The sequence below is a fragment of the Sorex fumeus genome, unplaced genomic scaffold, assembly GCF_029834395.1.
Source record: "Sorex fumeus unplaced genomic scaffold, SorFum_2.1 ptg000093l, whole genome shotgun sequence".
In the NCBI taxonomy this organism is placed as follows: Eukaryota; Metazoa; Chordata; class Mammalia; order Eulipotyphla; family Soricidae; genus Sorex; species Sorex fumeus.
In genome coordinates this window covers 6,206,939-6,223,735 of record NW_026606150.1, presented here as the reverse complement: position 1 = coordinate 6,223,735, position 16,797 = coordinate 6,206,939, and the positions used below count along the sequence as shown (strand labels likewise).

The 16,797-nt window shown below is 53.8% G+C and overlaps 1 protein-coding gene across 1 annotated transcript; it reads left to right on the top strand.

Moving 5' to 3' along the window:
- The first annotated feature begins 233 nt into the window (after nucleotides 1-233).
- POLD4 (DNA polymerase delta 4, accessory subunit) lies at nucleotides 234-1,611 on the top strand. The gene is made up of 4 exons (XM_056132103.1): nucleotides 234-502; nucleotides 652-753; nucleotides 914-1,025; nucleotides 1,207-1,611. The coding sequence occupies exons 1-4, from the start codon at nucleotides 406-408 to the stop codon at nucleotides 1,229-1,231; spliced, it is 336 nt and encodes a 111-aa protein (XP_055988078.1). The 5' UTR covers nucleotides 234-405; the 3' UTR covers nucleotides 1,232-1,611.
- Nucleotides 1,612-16,797: the final 15,186 nt, after the last annotated feature.

The window sequence follows — 16,797 nt, the reverse complement described above, 5'->3', positions numbered from 1 at the left end:
CGTTCTACGGTCCCCGGAGACCCATTGCAGAACAAGGCGGGGTAGGTGGTAGGAGGTGGCGCAGTCTGGGGCATCTCGACAGGTCCCCCTCGCCCCGTGCTCCCCCACAACACAGCTGCAGCCGCGGCCCCGCCCTGGCCGCCCACTATTGGCTGGCGTGAGGTCCCGCCCACTGGGGGCGGCCTGCCATTGGCTAAAGCTTTGAAATTGACGAGGACGGCGGGGGGGGGGGGGGCGGCGTCATTCCCCGGAAGCAGCGCACTTCTGGGCCCGTCTGGGTCACCGGCTGCCCACCGCCGGCCCCTGGCCCGGCGCCCCTGTCTCGCTCTCCCAGCAGCTGTCTCTCTCGTGCCCACGACCCGTCTCCCTCCGTCGCCGCCTTCTCCGCCTGCCTGGGTGGCCGCCATGGGCCGGAAACGGCTCATCACCGACTCCTACCCCATAAGGAAGAGGAGGGAGGACCCTCCTGGGCCCACCAAGGGCGAGCTGGCCCCTGAGCCAGGTCTCTGAGGTCCGGGGGTGGGGGTGGGGGTGGGCCGGGGGCACGCGGAGGGACAGACCAGGCCATGGGCTCCCAGGCAGGGGAAGGATGCCCAGGCGAGGCCAGGGAGGGGAGGGGAGGGCAGGCCTGAGGGCAGCGTGTCATTCCAGGGGAAGAGCCCCAGCCCGAGTCCCTGCCCCTGGATGCGGACGACGCCGACCTGGAGCTGCTGAGGCAGTTCGACCTGGCCTGGCAGTTCGGCCCCTGCACAGGTGAGCGGCCCGCAGCCAGCCCTGCGCCCACCGTGTCCAACACTGCGCAGCCCTCCCAGCCCTCCTGGGCACTGTGCCTTGGGACTGGGGGGAGGGGAGCTCCAGACACCCCCAGATGAACTCTTCTTGGAAGCCCAGGACATTCTCCCCACCTTGGCAGGCATCACCCGGCTGCAGCGCTGGCTCCGGGCAGAGCAGATGGGCTTGGAGCCTCCCCCAGAGGTGCGCCAGGTGCTGCAGACCCACCCCGGAGACCCCCGGTACCAGTGCAGGTCAGAGGCACAGCAGGACCGAGGGAGTGGGCTGCGGGGGCAGCACTGCCCTGGCCTGAGCCAGGAGTGGAGCGCCCGGGTGGGGGCAGGGGGTGTCTTCAAGGCACCTGGCCAGTTTTCACCTTGATGACATGGGGACCAGAGGCCAAGCTGACACTCTCTCTGCCTTTGCTCACCACAGCCTCTGGCATCTCTATCCCCTTTGAAGCACCGCCTGAAACCACCTTCCCAACTCCCCAAGATCTGCAGGACAGATGACACAGCCAGTGGCCGTTGCTCAGCTCTGACGGAGTCTCTTGGCTAAGGAAAGACCGAATCTGGAGGGCTCCCGCTCCTGAAACCGGACTCGCGGGGCCCTCTGCCCACAGACAAGAACCTGGCTGGGACACTTCCAGTGCCTGTGGCACCCCCCTCTCTGCAACGCTGGGGCTTGGGGGTGCAGCCAGTGAGGCACTAACCCTGGCCTCAGACACAGGCAGGTGAAGACGTACCCTTCACCCACAGCTGGCAATCTCTGGGCAGAACTGGCTGAGCCCACCAGGCACGGTTTCACTAGCGTTTATCAATAAAGGACTCTGGACCCCCTCGTGTGACTTGGCTCTGGCTGGCTCAGGTGGGAGAACGCCAGCGCAGTGCAGCGCCCGTTTCCTGCCCTGCCCCCTGCTGCCTGACCCTGGTGTGAGAGGGAGGAAACACCTGAGACACACGGGCCTGCCACAGCCGAGCAGCCTCTGGTGCCCCCTGGTGGTGCCCAGAGAAACTGACCAGGGAAACCAGCCAGATCTGCCACCTGGCCTGCTCAGCGTCAGGATGGATCCAGGGGGACCGTGACTCATTCCCAACAAGTACCTCTGCTCCCCACACTGGGGACCTCCGGGGAGGCGGGAGGCCATCCTGCCAGGATAGCTCGGGTGCTGAAGGACACTCCTCACAAATGAGGCCCGGGGCTCCATGTGCAGAGGTGCACCTCAGGGAGTGAGCCAGGCCGGTGAGAGGCTCTGCGGGCAGGGACTTATGGGCAACCACCTCTAGCAACTCCCAAGAGCCAAAGGGTGTGCCCCCCACCCGACGGACCCAGGTAATAGAAGGCAGTGGAGACTCCGAGTACCCGTCAGGACGAGCTGAGAGCAGAGTCAGGTCATAAGGGGCCAGGGAGGAGCCCAGCAAGAGGGGGCTTCTTAGGGGCCTCCTGACACTTCTGTCCAGAGGCTGCCCAAGGACATTGGGACCCGCGAAGAGGCCGAGAGAGGGGAAAGAAGCATTTTCTCCCCCCTCTTTCTGGCACTGACTTGCCTTAGTACCTAATCTGGGGGTTTCCCAGGCAGTGGTAAAGGAGTCTGGTGGCGCCCTAGTGACCCTGAGCAAGCAGGCCAGAGAGGCTGATGCTGGAGTCAGGTACTTGGGGAAGTGAAGAGGGAGAGGTGCCGGCCATGGCAGCAGCCCTTCACACCCGTGCCACGCCCTGCCGAGTCTGCTGAGCACGTGTGTGTCCGGGCCGAAGGGTTCCTCTTGAGCCATGCTCGGCCCGCAGTAGCCCACCAACACCATGTCTAGTGGTCAGCAGCAGTGGGCCAGAGGCCAGAGAGGTGCCCGAGGCTGGCCGGTATGGGAGCAAACCAATATGAACACCAGAGGTAAGGGCGGGTTTGAAGAGAAACTTCCCATGTGGGAACTGGACAGCCTGGGCAGGCGAGAGCCGCCTGCACTGAGCGGGAACACCGCCTCCCACTGTGGGCCCCGGCCCGGCCTTACCTGTGGCTCTGGGAGGGTCTGCGGGCCTGCAGCTCTGACTGGGAAAGTCTTAGTACTTCTGGGTTTCACTGGAAAACTTCAGCCTGGTTTGTGTTCTACCGCGTGATCTGTTGGGAGTAACTGCTGGAACATAAAAATGCATGAAGTTATTTCTCAAGAAATACAAGTCTCCTCCATGGTCCACCTGAAACTGATTAACGGTATTGTAAATCATGGCGCCTAAGAAAAGTTAGAAAAGCAAAATAAAATGAATTCCCAGGAGGCTTCACCCATGTGCCCTAGTGGGCTCAAGGCGCCCCTGCCCCAGCAATGGCTGAGTCTGAGGTGGAGAGCCTGACGGGCTGGGAGACAGGTCAGAGGGCTGCCGTGTGGGGCTGGTGTCACAGGGCGCTGGGTTTTTGCCTGAGGGCTGCAGGCCCCAAACCCCAAGAACAGCTGGGTACAGCCCTGGTGGCATCTGGCACTGTGGGTCCAACAGCCTCTCAAGGCCGGGCCTGCGCAGCACGGCCCTTATCACACTACAGGGCTGTCACCGGAAGTGGTGCCCAGGTACCCCAGGGGTGCTGGGAGGTCCTCCAAGAGTGGACAGGCAGAGCATTCTGGGCAGGCCTGGGCTGGGGAGAGGAGGCACATGTGAGGGGCAGGCAGTGCACGCGGCACTACACATATCAACGTGGCTTAGGGTCTTTAGTGCTCACAGTGACCCTAGAAATAAGGAGAAAATGGATTTGGTGGGGGGTACCACCCCTGGAGGTGTAGAAGCCCCGTGGTGCCAAGGATGGAACGGATCGAATCCAGGGCCCAGTTCCTGCCAGCAAGTGTAGCAGCCCTTTGGGCCATCTCCCTGCCCCGCTCCCACCCCCACCCCTGTGAAAAATCTTGCCTTTTGGTTTTGATATTATACCTGGTGGGTGCTTGAGAGACCATCAGGGCCAATGATCAAAACTGGGGCTCCCCCAGGCAAAGCACACGCGTCCTTAGCCTATGAGCTCTCTCTTGGCCCAAGATAAAACTTTTGTTTTCGGGGGGCTGAAGTGATAGCACAGAGGGTAGGGCATTTGCCTTGCACATGGCCAACCTGGGTTTGATTCCCAGCCTCCCATATGGTCCTCTGAGCACCGCCAGGGGTAATTCCTGAGTGCAGAGCCAGGAGTAACCCCTGTGCATCGCAGGGTGTGACCCTCCCCAAAAAACCAAAAACCTTTTGTTTTGTTTCTGGTCATACCTGGTGGTGCTCAGGAATCACTCCTGGTGGGTCAGGGGACCATATGTGATGCTGGGACTCAAACCCTCGTCAGCCATGTGCAGGGCCAGCCTCCTAGCCACTGTACTATTCAAGATAAAGCTTTTCAACAGGGAACTGCGGCCAGAAGCAATGGCTTGCTCTTGTGGAGGTGGAGACAGGGAGGTGTGGGACGGGATTTGGTGGATTATGCTGGGGGCAAGGTGCACTGGGGCCTGACATGGGATCTTGAATGTTGTCAAACAGAGGCATGAAAATCCTCATCTGCGGCAGGACGAGCCAGGAGCACTGAGTCCCTGGCCTGTTCTGGCAGGCAGGAAGGACGGACAAGGAGCTTCAGGTCAAGGGAGGGTTGTGAAGGGCGGTGAGGGTACCAGAGAGCCTCTAGATGAGGTCTGGGGTTTGAGCTTGAGCAAAAAGTGCTGGGCTGAGGGCCGGAGCGACAGCACAGCAAGTAGGACACTGGCCTTCCAGGCAGCTGACCTGGGTTCGATCTCCAGCATCCCATAGGGTCCCCCGAGCACTGCCAGGAATGATTCCTGAGTGCAGAGCCAGGAGTAACCCCTGAGCATCACTGGGTGTGACCCAAAACATAAGCAAAAAACAGTAATTTGTTTTTAAGAGTGCTGGGGTGGGGTGCAGGCACCAGGAGGCGGGGCAGGTATGTTTGAGAAGGGACCCTCTTTCAACAATGGACCCGGAAGTGCTATCCAGCAGGGAGTGTGGGGGGCTCAGAGAGCAGAGGCAGCAAGAGGCTGGGGGTTGCTGGGGTGATGGCTTCAGGAGAGAGCGGAGAGGTGACCCACTTCCCTCTGGTTCCTTTCTGCCCTCTGTCCCCAGTTACCCCTCTAAATCTGGGTGTCACAGTTGCCCACGAGGTCACACTGATCCCATCTTCATGACTCCGCATCCATCCTCAAGGTCCTCACCAACTTAGGATCCAGTGTAGGATGTGCCAGAGCTCGGGGGAGGAGGGGCAGGGAGGTGCCGAGTCTGGGGGGTAGGGGTTGTCTCATGGGAACTCTTTCAAAGTGCTCCATTAGGGACTGGAGAGAGTACAACAGATGTGGACCTTGCCTTGCACGTGGCCAAACCAGGCTGGATCCTCAACACTACATGGTGTCCCCCTAGCGCGGCCAGGCACAGCTGGGTGTGGCCCAACACCTGCTCCTCCCCCCCATAAAAGCATTAAATTAAATCAGTTTTGGTTGGGGCCACACTCATCGGCACTCAGCCCTGGGCTTGTGGCTCAGCACCAAGAACAAAAAGCAGCGAGATTTTTCTTTCAGTGCTAGGGATCAAACCCAAGGGCTTCACATATGTGAGGCTGGCCTCTACCACTGAGCCCCTCCCGGTCCTGACTGGAAGCAGCATTTGGCATTAAGTGCAAGATTCCTGGCTGGATGGTTTATGCAACAGAAATGAAAGTTCTGGCCGTTCTGGAAGCTGGAGTATAAGGACTAGGTGTGAGAGGGGCCTGTCCCCGCTGCCTTTCTTTTCTTTTTTTTTTTTTCTTTTCGGGTCACATCCGGCGATGCACAGGAGTTACTCCTGGTTCATGCCCTCAGGAATCACTCCTGGTGGTGCTCAGGGGACCATATGGAATGCTGGGAATCGAACCTGGGTCGGTCACGTGCAAGGCAAACGCCCTACCCGCTATGCTATTGCTCCAGCCCCCCACTGCGTTTCTGTGTCTACACCTGGCTTCCTTCTGTCCACCTGGGTCCAAATGTCTTCCCTTAGGACACTGGTTATGCTGCACTCCCCCCGCCCTCCTTACCTTTTTTGTTTTGGGGTCACACCCAGCTGTGCTGGGGCCTGTTCCTGGCTCTGTGCTCAGGGACCATGTGCAGTGGGTTACATGCAAGGCCAGTGCCTTACCCAGTGTCCAGCCCCCAACCTCACCCTACCACCCCGTATAAGATGCTGTCCCCAAATCCAGACACATTCTGAGGGGCAAAGGGGCCGGTGTGGGAGTGTAACCTGACCACAACAAAGGGCATCATCTTGTTCTTTGTTTTTTGGGTTTTTTTTTTTTTTTTTTTTTTTGCTTTTTGGGTGACACCCAGCAATGCACAGGGGTTACTCCTGACTCAGCACTCAGGAATTACTCCTGGCGGTGTTTGGGGGACCATATGGGATGCCAAGGATTGAACTCAGGTCAGCCACATGCAAGACAAACACCCTAACCACTGTTCTATCGTTCTGGCTTCTTGCTTTGTTTTCTATTGGTTACATATGTTCTTTTGGGGGATTGCATATAATCCCATCTATTTATATATTACAACTCAATTACTTCCTCTCTTTGTTTCAGTCACAGCCCATGGTGCTCAGGGGACCCTACGCAGTGCTGGAGACGGAACTGGGGCTGGCTGCACCCACGGCAGGTGCCCTACTCACTGTGCTATTGTTCTAGCCCAGACACCTCTTTCTGGTTTTGGTTCTGGGCATGGTGCTTGCGGGACCACAGCTGTGCTGGGAACTGGGTCTGGGGTTCCCGCATGCAGAGTAGCCCAGGCATGGAGGCCCCTCGCTGGCCCCTTGATGACATTTGAACGGCTGCTCTGTTATGGTAACGTCATTTATCACAGTCTAATGGAGCTTTCTCACATTTCAACAATATTGTTTCCTCTCCGGTTCTCTTCGTTCCTCACTTTAGCATGAACCACTTGAGGGGGCAGGGGCAATGAAGGGCTCCCAAGCAGTGCTAAGGGGATCCCCGAACAGCTCCACCCATGGGCCCAAGGACGAGGCACTGCTTGGGCAGCCGGGACAGCTCGAACAGTAGGGGGCACCTGGGACCACATCCAGAGGTGCTGGGGGGTGTCTCAGGACTGCCCCAGAGTTTCCCAGGGCCCTAGGATTATACCCAGCAGTGCTCAGGGGTCATGTGGTGTTAGGGAGCAAACTGGGACACCAGGCATGCAAAGTATGGACTCCCAGCCCGCCTGTGTCTCCTCAGCCACCCACGCTGCATCTCCAGGAATATGACTTCTGCAAAAAATAGTCCTTTGTGGAAATTTTTTTTAAGCAGTGTCTCAGTTTATTATTTTATTTTTTGGGTCACACCCAGTAATGCTCAGGGTTACTCCTGGTGGTGCGTGGAGGACCATATGGGATGCTGGAGATTGAACCTGGGTCAGCCGTGTGCAAGGTAATCACCCAACACTCTGTACTATCGCTCCAGGCCCCATAATAAACACCAGAGAGCAGAGGATGGTTATGATCCACTTTGTGGGTCTTCTCTCCTTCCTATGGGCTCAAGTTTCCAAATTTCCTTTTGGTCTGAAAACCAACTGTCTTTAGCATTTCCCCTGCCCCTCACCTCTCACGGCATTTGCTTGAAGTCTGTATTTCTCCCTTGCTCTGGAGGGCATCCACCCTGGCTTGAGCTCTCTGCATGAAACTCCCCTTTGTCTTCTAGCCCCCGTTGTTCCCTTTACTGGCCCCATAAGCAATGTTTCCTCTCCACCTGCTTTCCAAATATTTGCTTTACTTTGAACTTCTAGTGCCTCAACTACAGCAGCTTCGTCTCTGTGTAATATATTTTTTTTCTTGGGTCACACCCAGTGATGCTCAGGGGTTACTCCTGGCTCTGCACTCGGGAATTACTCCTGGCGGCACTTGGGGGACCATATGGGATCCTGGGAATAGAACCCGGGTTGGCTGTATGCAAGGCAAACGCCCTACCCACTGTGCTATCACTCCAGCTCCTTTCTTTTCTTTTTATAGTTAATTTAGTGGTGGAGCACCTGCTTTCTCTGTGTAACGCCCAGGGTGTGATCCCTGCTCACAGGACCAGTCTCAGTGGTGATAATTAATGGTTTTGTTTTTGGGCTACATGGCAAAGCCTAGCAAGCTCCCCATGACGTATTTAATATGCCAAACACAGTAACAAGTCTCACAATGGAGACATTACTGGGCCCGCTCGAGCAAATTGATGAACAACGGGAGGACAGTGCTACAGTGCTTTTTGGGCTACACTCGGCGGTGCTCAGGGCTTACTGCTGGCTGTGCACTCAGGAATTATTCCTAGTGGTGCTACAGGGACCATATAGGATGCTGGGGATCGAACCCAGGTTGGTTACATGCAAGGAAAGTCCCTTACCCTGTACTATATTCCCTGGCCCCAATTCATGAACATTCAATACATCATAATATTTCAGGGAGGTTGGGTCATCTGGCGGTTTTCGGGAATGGCCCTTGGAGGCACTTGGGGGACCTAATGTAATGTCAGGGACTTGAAGTGGTGTAAATGGTATGCAAGACATGTTCTTAAACCCCTGTACTCTCTCTCCAGCCAATCGATTATTTTTAACTCATGAAACAATTGACTTTTGGGGTTTTGGGCTACATCTGGTCGTGTTCAAGGGCTACTCCTGGCTCTGTGCTCAATCCTGATTGTGTTCAGGGGACCATGTGGTGCTGGGGTCAACTGAGCTATCTCCATGGCCCCATAATTAATCTTTGTTTTTTGAGGGGAGCTGCTCAGATATTACTCACAATCATGGTGCTGCTCAGATATTACTCACAATGGGGCTCAGGGGACCATATGTGGTGCCAGGCATCAAACTGGAATATCCTGCATGCAAGGCAAGTGCCTTTGCTCCTGGCCTAGTCCTCCGGCCCAATTCATTTATGTTCTCACTCCCCTTCCGTCCCACTTTCCGCTGCGTCAGGGATGATTCTGAGTGCAGAGGCCGGAGCCCCCCCACCGAGCACTGCTGGGCTGTGGCCCAGTGGCAGCTGTGAGGACCGGGGCTTGGTCACGTGCTAGTTCTGAAGCCTGCCATGCTGACGCCCATCGTGCTGTGGGGCCAGCCAGGAATCATGGTCACAATGCTCACACTTCTCCTTTTTGGCCGTTCAACAGAGCTCAGGTCCCAGGGGCCACTCCTGCAGGTCAGAGAGTTTAATGCTCCCTGGAGGCTGCACTGACCATCAGGGCCATACCCTGGGGTGCTCAGGGACCATGTGGCACTGGAGATGGAGCTTGAGTCTCCCTTGCCTACACTGTCCCTGGCCCCTACTCACACTCTGTCAGCTGTGTTTTTTTTTTGTTTGTTTTGTTTTGCTTTTGGGGGTCACACCGGCTATGCACAGGAGTTACTCCTGGTTCATGCACTCAGGAATCACTCCTGGCGGTGCTCGGGGGACCATCTGGGATGCTGGGAATCGAATCTGGGTTGGCGGCAAGCAAGGCAAATGCTCTACCCTCTGTGCTATTCCTCCAGCCCCTCACCCTATCAGCTGTGTGCACCCAGGGGCTTAGTGGCTGCTGGGTGCTGTCGTGGCGCGCCCAGGCCGCTGGGCCAACGATGGCCCTAAGTGTAGTTTCCTTCGCGCTCACCCTGTTTGGGGCTCGCTGTGCTTCCTGAATCTATTTGGGAATGTTTCTTATGGGATTTGAGAACCTTTGGCTCATTAACTTCGGTTGGTCTTCCTGTCCCATTCCTGATCTTCTCTCTTCTGGACTCCCCGATGTGTCCATTGGCCTGTGAGATGCAGGCCTGTGGATCGCGGGGGCACGCTCATTTCTTTCCACTGTGGGTGAGATCATTTCTCTGGTCCATAAACTCCTGAGTTTTGCCTTTGCTAGACTTCCTCAGTCTTCTGTTATGCTTAGCCAATGGATTTTTTGAGTCTATTGGTTTTTTATTAGAGTTTCATTTCTCTGCAGGGCCTGGGCGATAGTATAGCAGGAAGGGCACTTTCCTTGCATGCAGCTGATCTGGGTTCGATCCTCAGCATACTATATGGTTCCCGAAGCTCGTCAAGAGTGATTCCAGAGGGGCTGGAGCAATAGCACAGTGGGTAGGGCGTTTGCCTTGCACGCGGCCAACCTGGGTTTGATTCCCAGCATCCCGTATGGTCCCCCGAGCACCGCCAGGGGTAATTCCTGAGTGCAGAGCCAGGAGCAACCCCTGTGCATCATTGGGTGTGACCCAAAAAGGAAAAAAAGAGTGATTCCTGAATCAAAAGGCAGGAAGGAGTAACCCCTGAGCACTGCTGGTTGTGGCCCAAATATAAACAAAAATGTTTGACATTTCATTTGAAATTGCGCACTCCCTAACTTGGGCTATGTAATTCCTTTCTTTTATTTTATTGGGTTCCATCCTCTCTTTCTCTCATACTTTCTAAATAAAATGATTTTACTCCCCCCTCCACAAAATAATCTCTCCTCTCCAGTTCCTCCCCAACACCTCTCTCCTCTCTTCTTCCTCCCCCACACCTCTCTCCTCTCTTCCTCTCTCCCAACTCCCCTCTCCTCTTCCCTCCCCTTGCCTTCTAACTGTCCTCTGCTCCCCTCCCCTCTCCCCTCTCCTCTCCTCTCCCTCCCCTTCCCCTGTCCAACTCCACTCCCCTCCTCTCTTCTTTTGTCTCGTTTGTCCAAAACCCACTGTCCTCAAGGATTACTCCTGCTCAAGCGTCAGTCTTGGTAGAGCCTGGGAGACGATGTGGTACTGGGGACCAAAGTCTTGTTGGTAGGGCAAGTTCTTTACCCGCTCAACTATCTCTGGCTTAAGACTACCAATGTTTCCAACTTACTGGTAAGCCCTCCTTACCTCTGTAGCGTCCACTTTAGAGAGGCATGATGTACTCAGCTGCAGAGCACCTGCTCTAAGGTGTGAGGTCCTGGGCTCAGCCCACAGGGGCTGGAGTACTAGCACAGCAGGCAGACAACTTGCTTTGCACATGGCTGACCCAGGTTCAATCCCTGGAACTAACCCCCGAGCCTGCAAAGAGCAATCCCTAAGCATCACCAGTGTGGGGACCCCCCCAAAAAAGATAAAAAAATATAGTATCTGTGTTAATGTTCTTGTACGATGAATATAAGAATTAAACATCTGGGGTTATCTCAGGGTATTTTTCCCTGCCCCCCATAAGGATGTTTTCACTGAGTTTTGTTTTCCTTCCCTTATTTTCCCCTTCTTTTCTTATTTCCCTTTCATTTCTTCTTTTTTTGGCTTCTGTGGCATTGGGGACTGCACCAGCTCTCACACATGCGCAACATGTGCTCCACCAGTGAACCACAACCCTGGTTCTGAGTTTTTTTCCTTAATTATGAGTCACATTTTCCTCCTTCCTTGCACGACTAGTAATTTTTTATTATACGCTGCACATTGTCTGGATAATATTGTCTTCCTTTAAAGAACGATGAGTTTTATTCTGGCAGGCAATTCATTTCCGGTAATTCTCCTTGATCCTTCTGAGGCTTGGTTTGGGGCTTAAGCAAGCCGGGTCGGACACGGCTCTTACTCTGGGGACACAAAGAGCTGACCCCGGGAAGTAGCCCGACGATAAATCACGTTAAGTTTTCCAGGCCATATGGTCTCTGTCCCCACTTAGCCCTACCACTGTCATGAGAATCAGCTACAGACATGGTAGGAACAAATAGGCATGGATGGCCGGGCACGGTGCAAGATGGGTTACATTTGGCCTGATACCAGTCTCCTCATGCCCACTGAAGGTCACCGGCCTCGATCCTGAGGCGTGGCCTTTCTGCGGTCTACATCAGCACCCAGGGTATGGCTAAATCTTAGGCTCAAGCTGCGCTTGGAGCCCTGACACCCAGCGGGTGGGCTGCAGCGCTCCCCCACCCCTGCTCACGGGGTCTGCCATTCACATGTGCAGCCCAGCCCTTGGCAGAGGAGCTGCGGGAGCGACATATGGGCTTGGGGCAGCCCCTGCTGCTCGCTGCCCTTCCCAGCACCCTGCCCGGCACCTCCCAGATGCTTCAGCAGCTGCGGATCGGCAGAACCCTGGTGCTCTGCTTGGGCCCCACCTCTGGGCTGTGGTTCGCCAACGGTCCCAGGCTCGGGGGCCAGGGAGCCCAGGGGGCACCCCTCCTGTTTCCTTCTCTTGGGATTCCCAGGCCCACTCGCTGTCCAAGGACCCACAGCAATGTCCCAGGTCTACAGCTCTTTCCCAGTCCTGGAACTCAGTCATGAAAACATTTCGTTTTTCTTGAATGAAAAGAAACAGCATCTCAGCAGCAACACTTGCACTTGTGCAGAGGGCCTAGCCCAAGCTTTACCCCGGAGAGAAAGCTCAGCAAGCTGGAGCCCACACTTTGCATACAGGCGCCCCAAGATCAATGTCTAGCACCACGGGGGTTCCCCAGCACTGCCGCTGTGGCCCAAACACAAAACAGAACACCTGCCTCGTGTTCCTAATCTAGATCTTGCTCTTTCAGTGTCTTTCACCCAGGGCGGGAGTGACAGCACAGCAGGGAGGGCGTTTGCCTTGCACTAGGCTGACCCAGGTTCGATCCCCAGCACCCCGTATGGTCCCCTGAGCACCACTAGAAGTGATTTCTGAGTGCAGAGCCAGGAGCAAGTCCTGAGCACCGGTGGGTGTGACCCTTCCAAAAAAAATCTTTTCGCCACTTACAGAAGGTGGAACCGGAGAGAAAGTACAGGGGGTAGGGCATTTGCCTTGCACGCAGCTGATCCTAATACAAAACCCTGGCACTGTATGGGGTCCCCTGAACATCACGAGGGGCAACTCCTAAGTACAGAGTCAGGAATAGTTCCTGAACACGGGGCACTGCCAGGTGTGGCTCAGGGCCAGGGAGGGCCAGGGGAACGGCTCTAAGAGCTGATGGCAGGCTGGCCAGGTGAGGGCCCCCGTTCAAGCAAAGGTACCACATGGTCCGTAACTACTGCCAGGAGTGACCCCACAAGCACTATACTGAGAGTAGTACCCAGCACTGGTGAGGGTGGCACCAAAACAAAAGCAAAATCAAAAGAAACTAAACCTTGTGACCTTGTGGCCAAACGCTGGGCTGTCCCCAACTGAAAGTAAGTAGAACTCTGTAGACGAAAGGCGGTTCCACGTGGATGAGACAGAGAAGACCTAGGTGCATGTGAGAACATCAGGAACCACTCTCTCTGAGGTCAGTGGGAAGCACAACACCAAGCCTGGGGGTCAGCTAGAGGAGGGCTCACTGCTAAACAGAGGAGACCATCATAGTTTATAACACACATCAATCAGCGAGAACATTTTTGTCCATAATGATGTGAAAAGGGACAATGAAAAATTCTTTTCTGCTAAAGAACAATAACTTAGTATACTAAACGCACAGTAATAGAGAAGGATCATCATAAAAAAAAAAACATAACTAGGGAACCACTGGATGGTACATGAGTTAAGGTGCTTGCACTGAATGTGGACATCGCTAGTTCTAGACCCTACATATCATCTCTCAGGCACTGCCAGGAATGACCCCTGAGCTGAGCCAGCCTAGACCCTGAGCACTGTTAGTAGGGCCCAAGCACCCCCTCTTCTGCACTGAAAAAAAAAAAAACTACACACACAGAGTCAGAGAAACAGTTCAATTGAGTGCATGCTTTGCATGCAGGAAGCCCAGATTTAATTCCTGCCACTATATGGTCTCCTAAGCACTGCTAGGTGTGGCAAGAAAAAAACAAAAAACAAACCCAAATCCCAAGAACTAGTTTCTTGTTTTTTTGTTTCTGGGCCACACCTGGTGGGGCATGGCAGGTACCCTGCCCACTATACTATCTCTTGGTCCCCTAAACTTTTTTTAAAAACAAACAAAGTTCCAGGGAGATGGTTCAAAGGGTTGGGGTGCATGTTTGGCCTGTGGGAGCCATGGGTTTGATCTCCAGCATCACAAAGTTGCCCCCCACACAGCTGGGAGTAGTCCCCAAGGTCCTGAAGATGGAACCCCAAACCCCAAAATATAACAATAAGTCAAAATGCACAATTCAGTTTAGGTAAAGAGTACTGCTTGATGCTGAAAACTATAATTGACAATTGGTGGAGACAAGATAATCAAACCTCTTTGATAATGAGAGATGTGGAAGATTTCATCTTAACCAAGTACTCAAATTCATCAACAGTCTGGGGTCCCCAGCATCTCCACCCAAAAGAATATAAAAGCAAAATCACACTTATGAAAATGAGACAGGGTGGGAGAGGAAGCAGCACTTAAGGTGTTTGCCTTGGACACGATCCCCAGCATGGTTACCCTGAGGACACAGCCAGGAGTAAACCCTGAGTAGCCACCGGGCATGGCCCCGAAACAAAGCAAAAATGATAAAGTGAAACAAAATAAGGGCTAGACAGATAGTACAATGGGCAGACTTGCCCTGCATGCATCTGACCAGATTCAATTCCAGACATCCTATATGGTCCCTGAGTAAGCCCTGAGCACTGCTGGGAATGGTTCAACACACCCCCAAACAAAACAAAACAAAACAAAACAACCCCCCCAAAAAAAATCTTAGATTACTGGAACAAAGCAGTATTACAGAGCAAAGAAAACAGCACTTTTTCAATTTTCTGCAAAAAAGCTGAAGTAACTGAGAAGACATTCAAACAAATGCAAACAGATATAGTCTGTAAGACAACAGGAGTCCTCAAAGCCGGCAACCATCAACCCTGGGCCTTGCATGCAGGACCAGCACTGCCTCCTTCCTTCCCTCCCTACGGAGCAAACTCAGGCCCCCACAAATGCAAGGGAAGTGCTTTACAATGGAGCTACACCCCCTTGTTGAGGCTGCAGATTTGATCCCAGCATTGCCAGTCCTTGTGACACTTCCTTTTTGGGGTTCCTGGTGCTCCAGAAAAGTGGGGAGGGGCAGAGAGATAGCACAGCACATAGCAGATAAGGCACTTTCCTTGCCACAGCTGACCTGAATTTGATCCCTGCACCCCATATGGTCTCCCAAGCCTGCCAGAAGTGAATCCTGAGCACTGCTGCATGGGGGCCCCCTCAAAAACAGGAAAAAGAAAACAAGCAAAGTGTGTGGTGTCTCTGACACCCTGCAACCAACTGTCAAAGCATCAGGGCAACGTGTGAGAGAACCACAACCATGTGTGAGGGTACTGCCGCCGGGTGTGGGGGCACAGGCACACACGTCTGAGCACCACACCCAGCTGAAGGAGCACCATGCCGGGTGTGCAGTCACACACCAGGGAAATGCCAAGGACAGGAGAAACATTACAGATTAAAGAAGCGATGGCCCAGCAGGTTGGAGCACAGAATCTGCGGTGGGAGGAAGTTCCATCCCCAGATGTACTGAGCACTGCTGGGAGTAAAGCCTGAGGAATACTGGGTGCAGCTCAAACACAAAAAAGAATTAAAAGCTGGGATATGGGCCAGAGTGACAGCGCAGTAGGGAGTCTGCCTTGCATGCAACTGACCCGGGTTTGAGCCCCAGCACCCCAGATGATCCTCTGAGCTTTGCCAGGAATGACCCCTGAGCACAGAGCCAGGAGTAAGCCCTAAGCACTGCTAAGTGTGACCCAAAATCAATCAATCAATCAAGCTGGGAAAAGCTAATGCATCCCTTGAGGCTTGATCAAAAATTTTTATGATGGGGTGAGAGCGACAGTACATGGGGTAGGACATTTGCTTTGCACACAGCCGACTTGGGTTCCCATATGGGCCACGGAGCACCACTAGGAGTAATTCCTGAGCATTGCTGGGTATGACTCAAACATTAAAAAAAAAATTATGAGCTCTGGTAAGAGTGGGAAAAATTATTAGGGTCTGTACTCCAGATTATAATATTACATCATGGGGAAATTCCATGATCACAATGGAAAAGTTTGGCAGTTCGTCAGAAAATTAAGCACAGAATGACCATGTGCCCCATAATTCCACTTCTAGGGCTGGAGCAATAGTATAGTGGGTAAGGCGCTTTTGGCTTGGACACGACCAATCTGGGTTTGATCCCTGACGTCCCATATGGTCCCCCGAGCACCACTAGGAGTAATTCCTGAATGCAGAGCCAGGAGTAACCCCGGAGCACCACTGGATGTGGCCCAAAAACAAAATAAAAAAAATTCTACTTCCAGATATAAATCCAAGAGAAGTGCGTATACGCCTCCTCAGCACAGCGTCCTGCGCAAAAGCACTGGGTCAGAATAACCCAGTGACCAGCTAAAGTGCAATAATGAGATTTCTACACATGATATGACCTAATAAGAAAGGGGATTTTGACCCGGGCCTCCCCATGGATGAACCTTGAAGGCTTCAGGCTGAGACGGTGACGTTATATGAGTAGCTTGATATAGAGAATTTAGAGAGACAGAAAGAACAGTGGCTAAGGAGGGGGGGGGAGGCAGAGAGGGAGTCTTTTTTTTTTTCTTTTTGGGTCACACCCGGCAGTGCACAGGAGTTACTCCTGAGGGGCTGGAGCGATAGCACAGCGGGTGGGCGGTTTGCCTTGCACGCGGACTACCCGAGTTCGATTCTCAGCATCCCATATGGTTCCCTGAGCACCACCAGGAATGACTCCTGAGTGCAGAGCCAGGAGTGACCCCTGTGCATTGCCAGGTGTGACCAAAAAGCAAAAAAAAAAAAAAAAAAAAAAAAAGAGTTACTCCTGGCGGTAAGGCAAACGCCCTACCCGCTGTGCTATCTCTCCAGCCCTAAAAGAGGGAGTCATTTAAAGGCAGTGATGGTGAAAATAAATAGTGCTGAGCATTGTACATTATTAAAGTGCAAAGGCAGAGGGAATGTACAGCGGGCAGGGAGCTTGCCTTACATGCAGCGGACCTGGGTTCGATCCCCACCACACCATATAATCCCCTGAGCCCCATCAGGAGTGATCCCTGAGTGCAAAACCAGAACTAAGTCTTGAGCACTGTGGAGTGTGCCCCCTTCCAAATAAAGCACTTATTGCCACAACTGTAGGCTTGAAAGAGCAAATTTTACCAGGGAGATGTTTCAAAGGATGGGAGAGACTGCCCTGAACAAAGGAATTCCAAGTTTGATCCCCAGCTCTGCATGATCCCCCC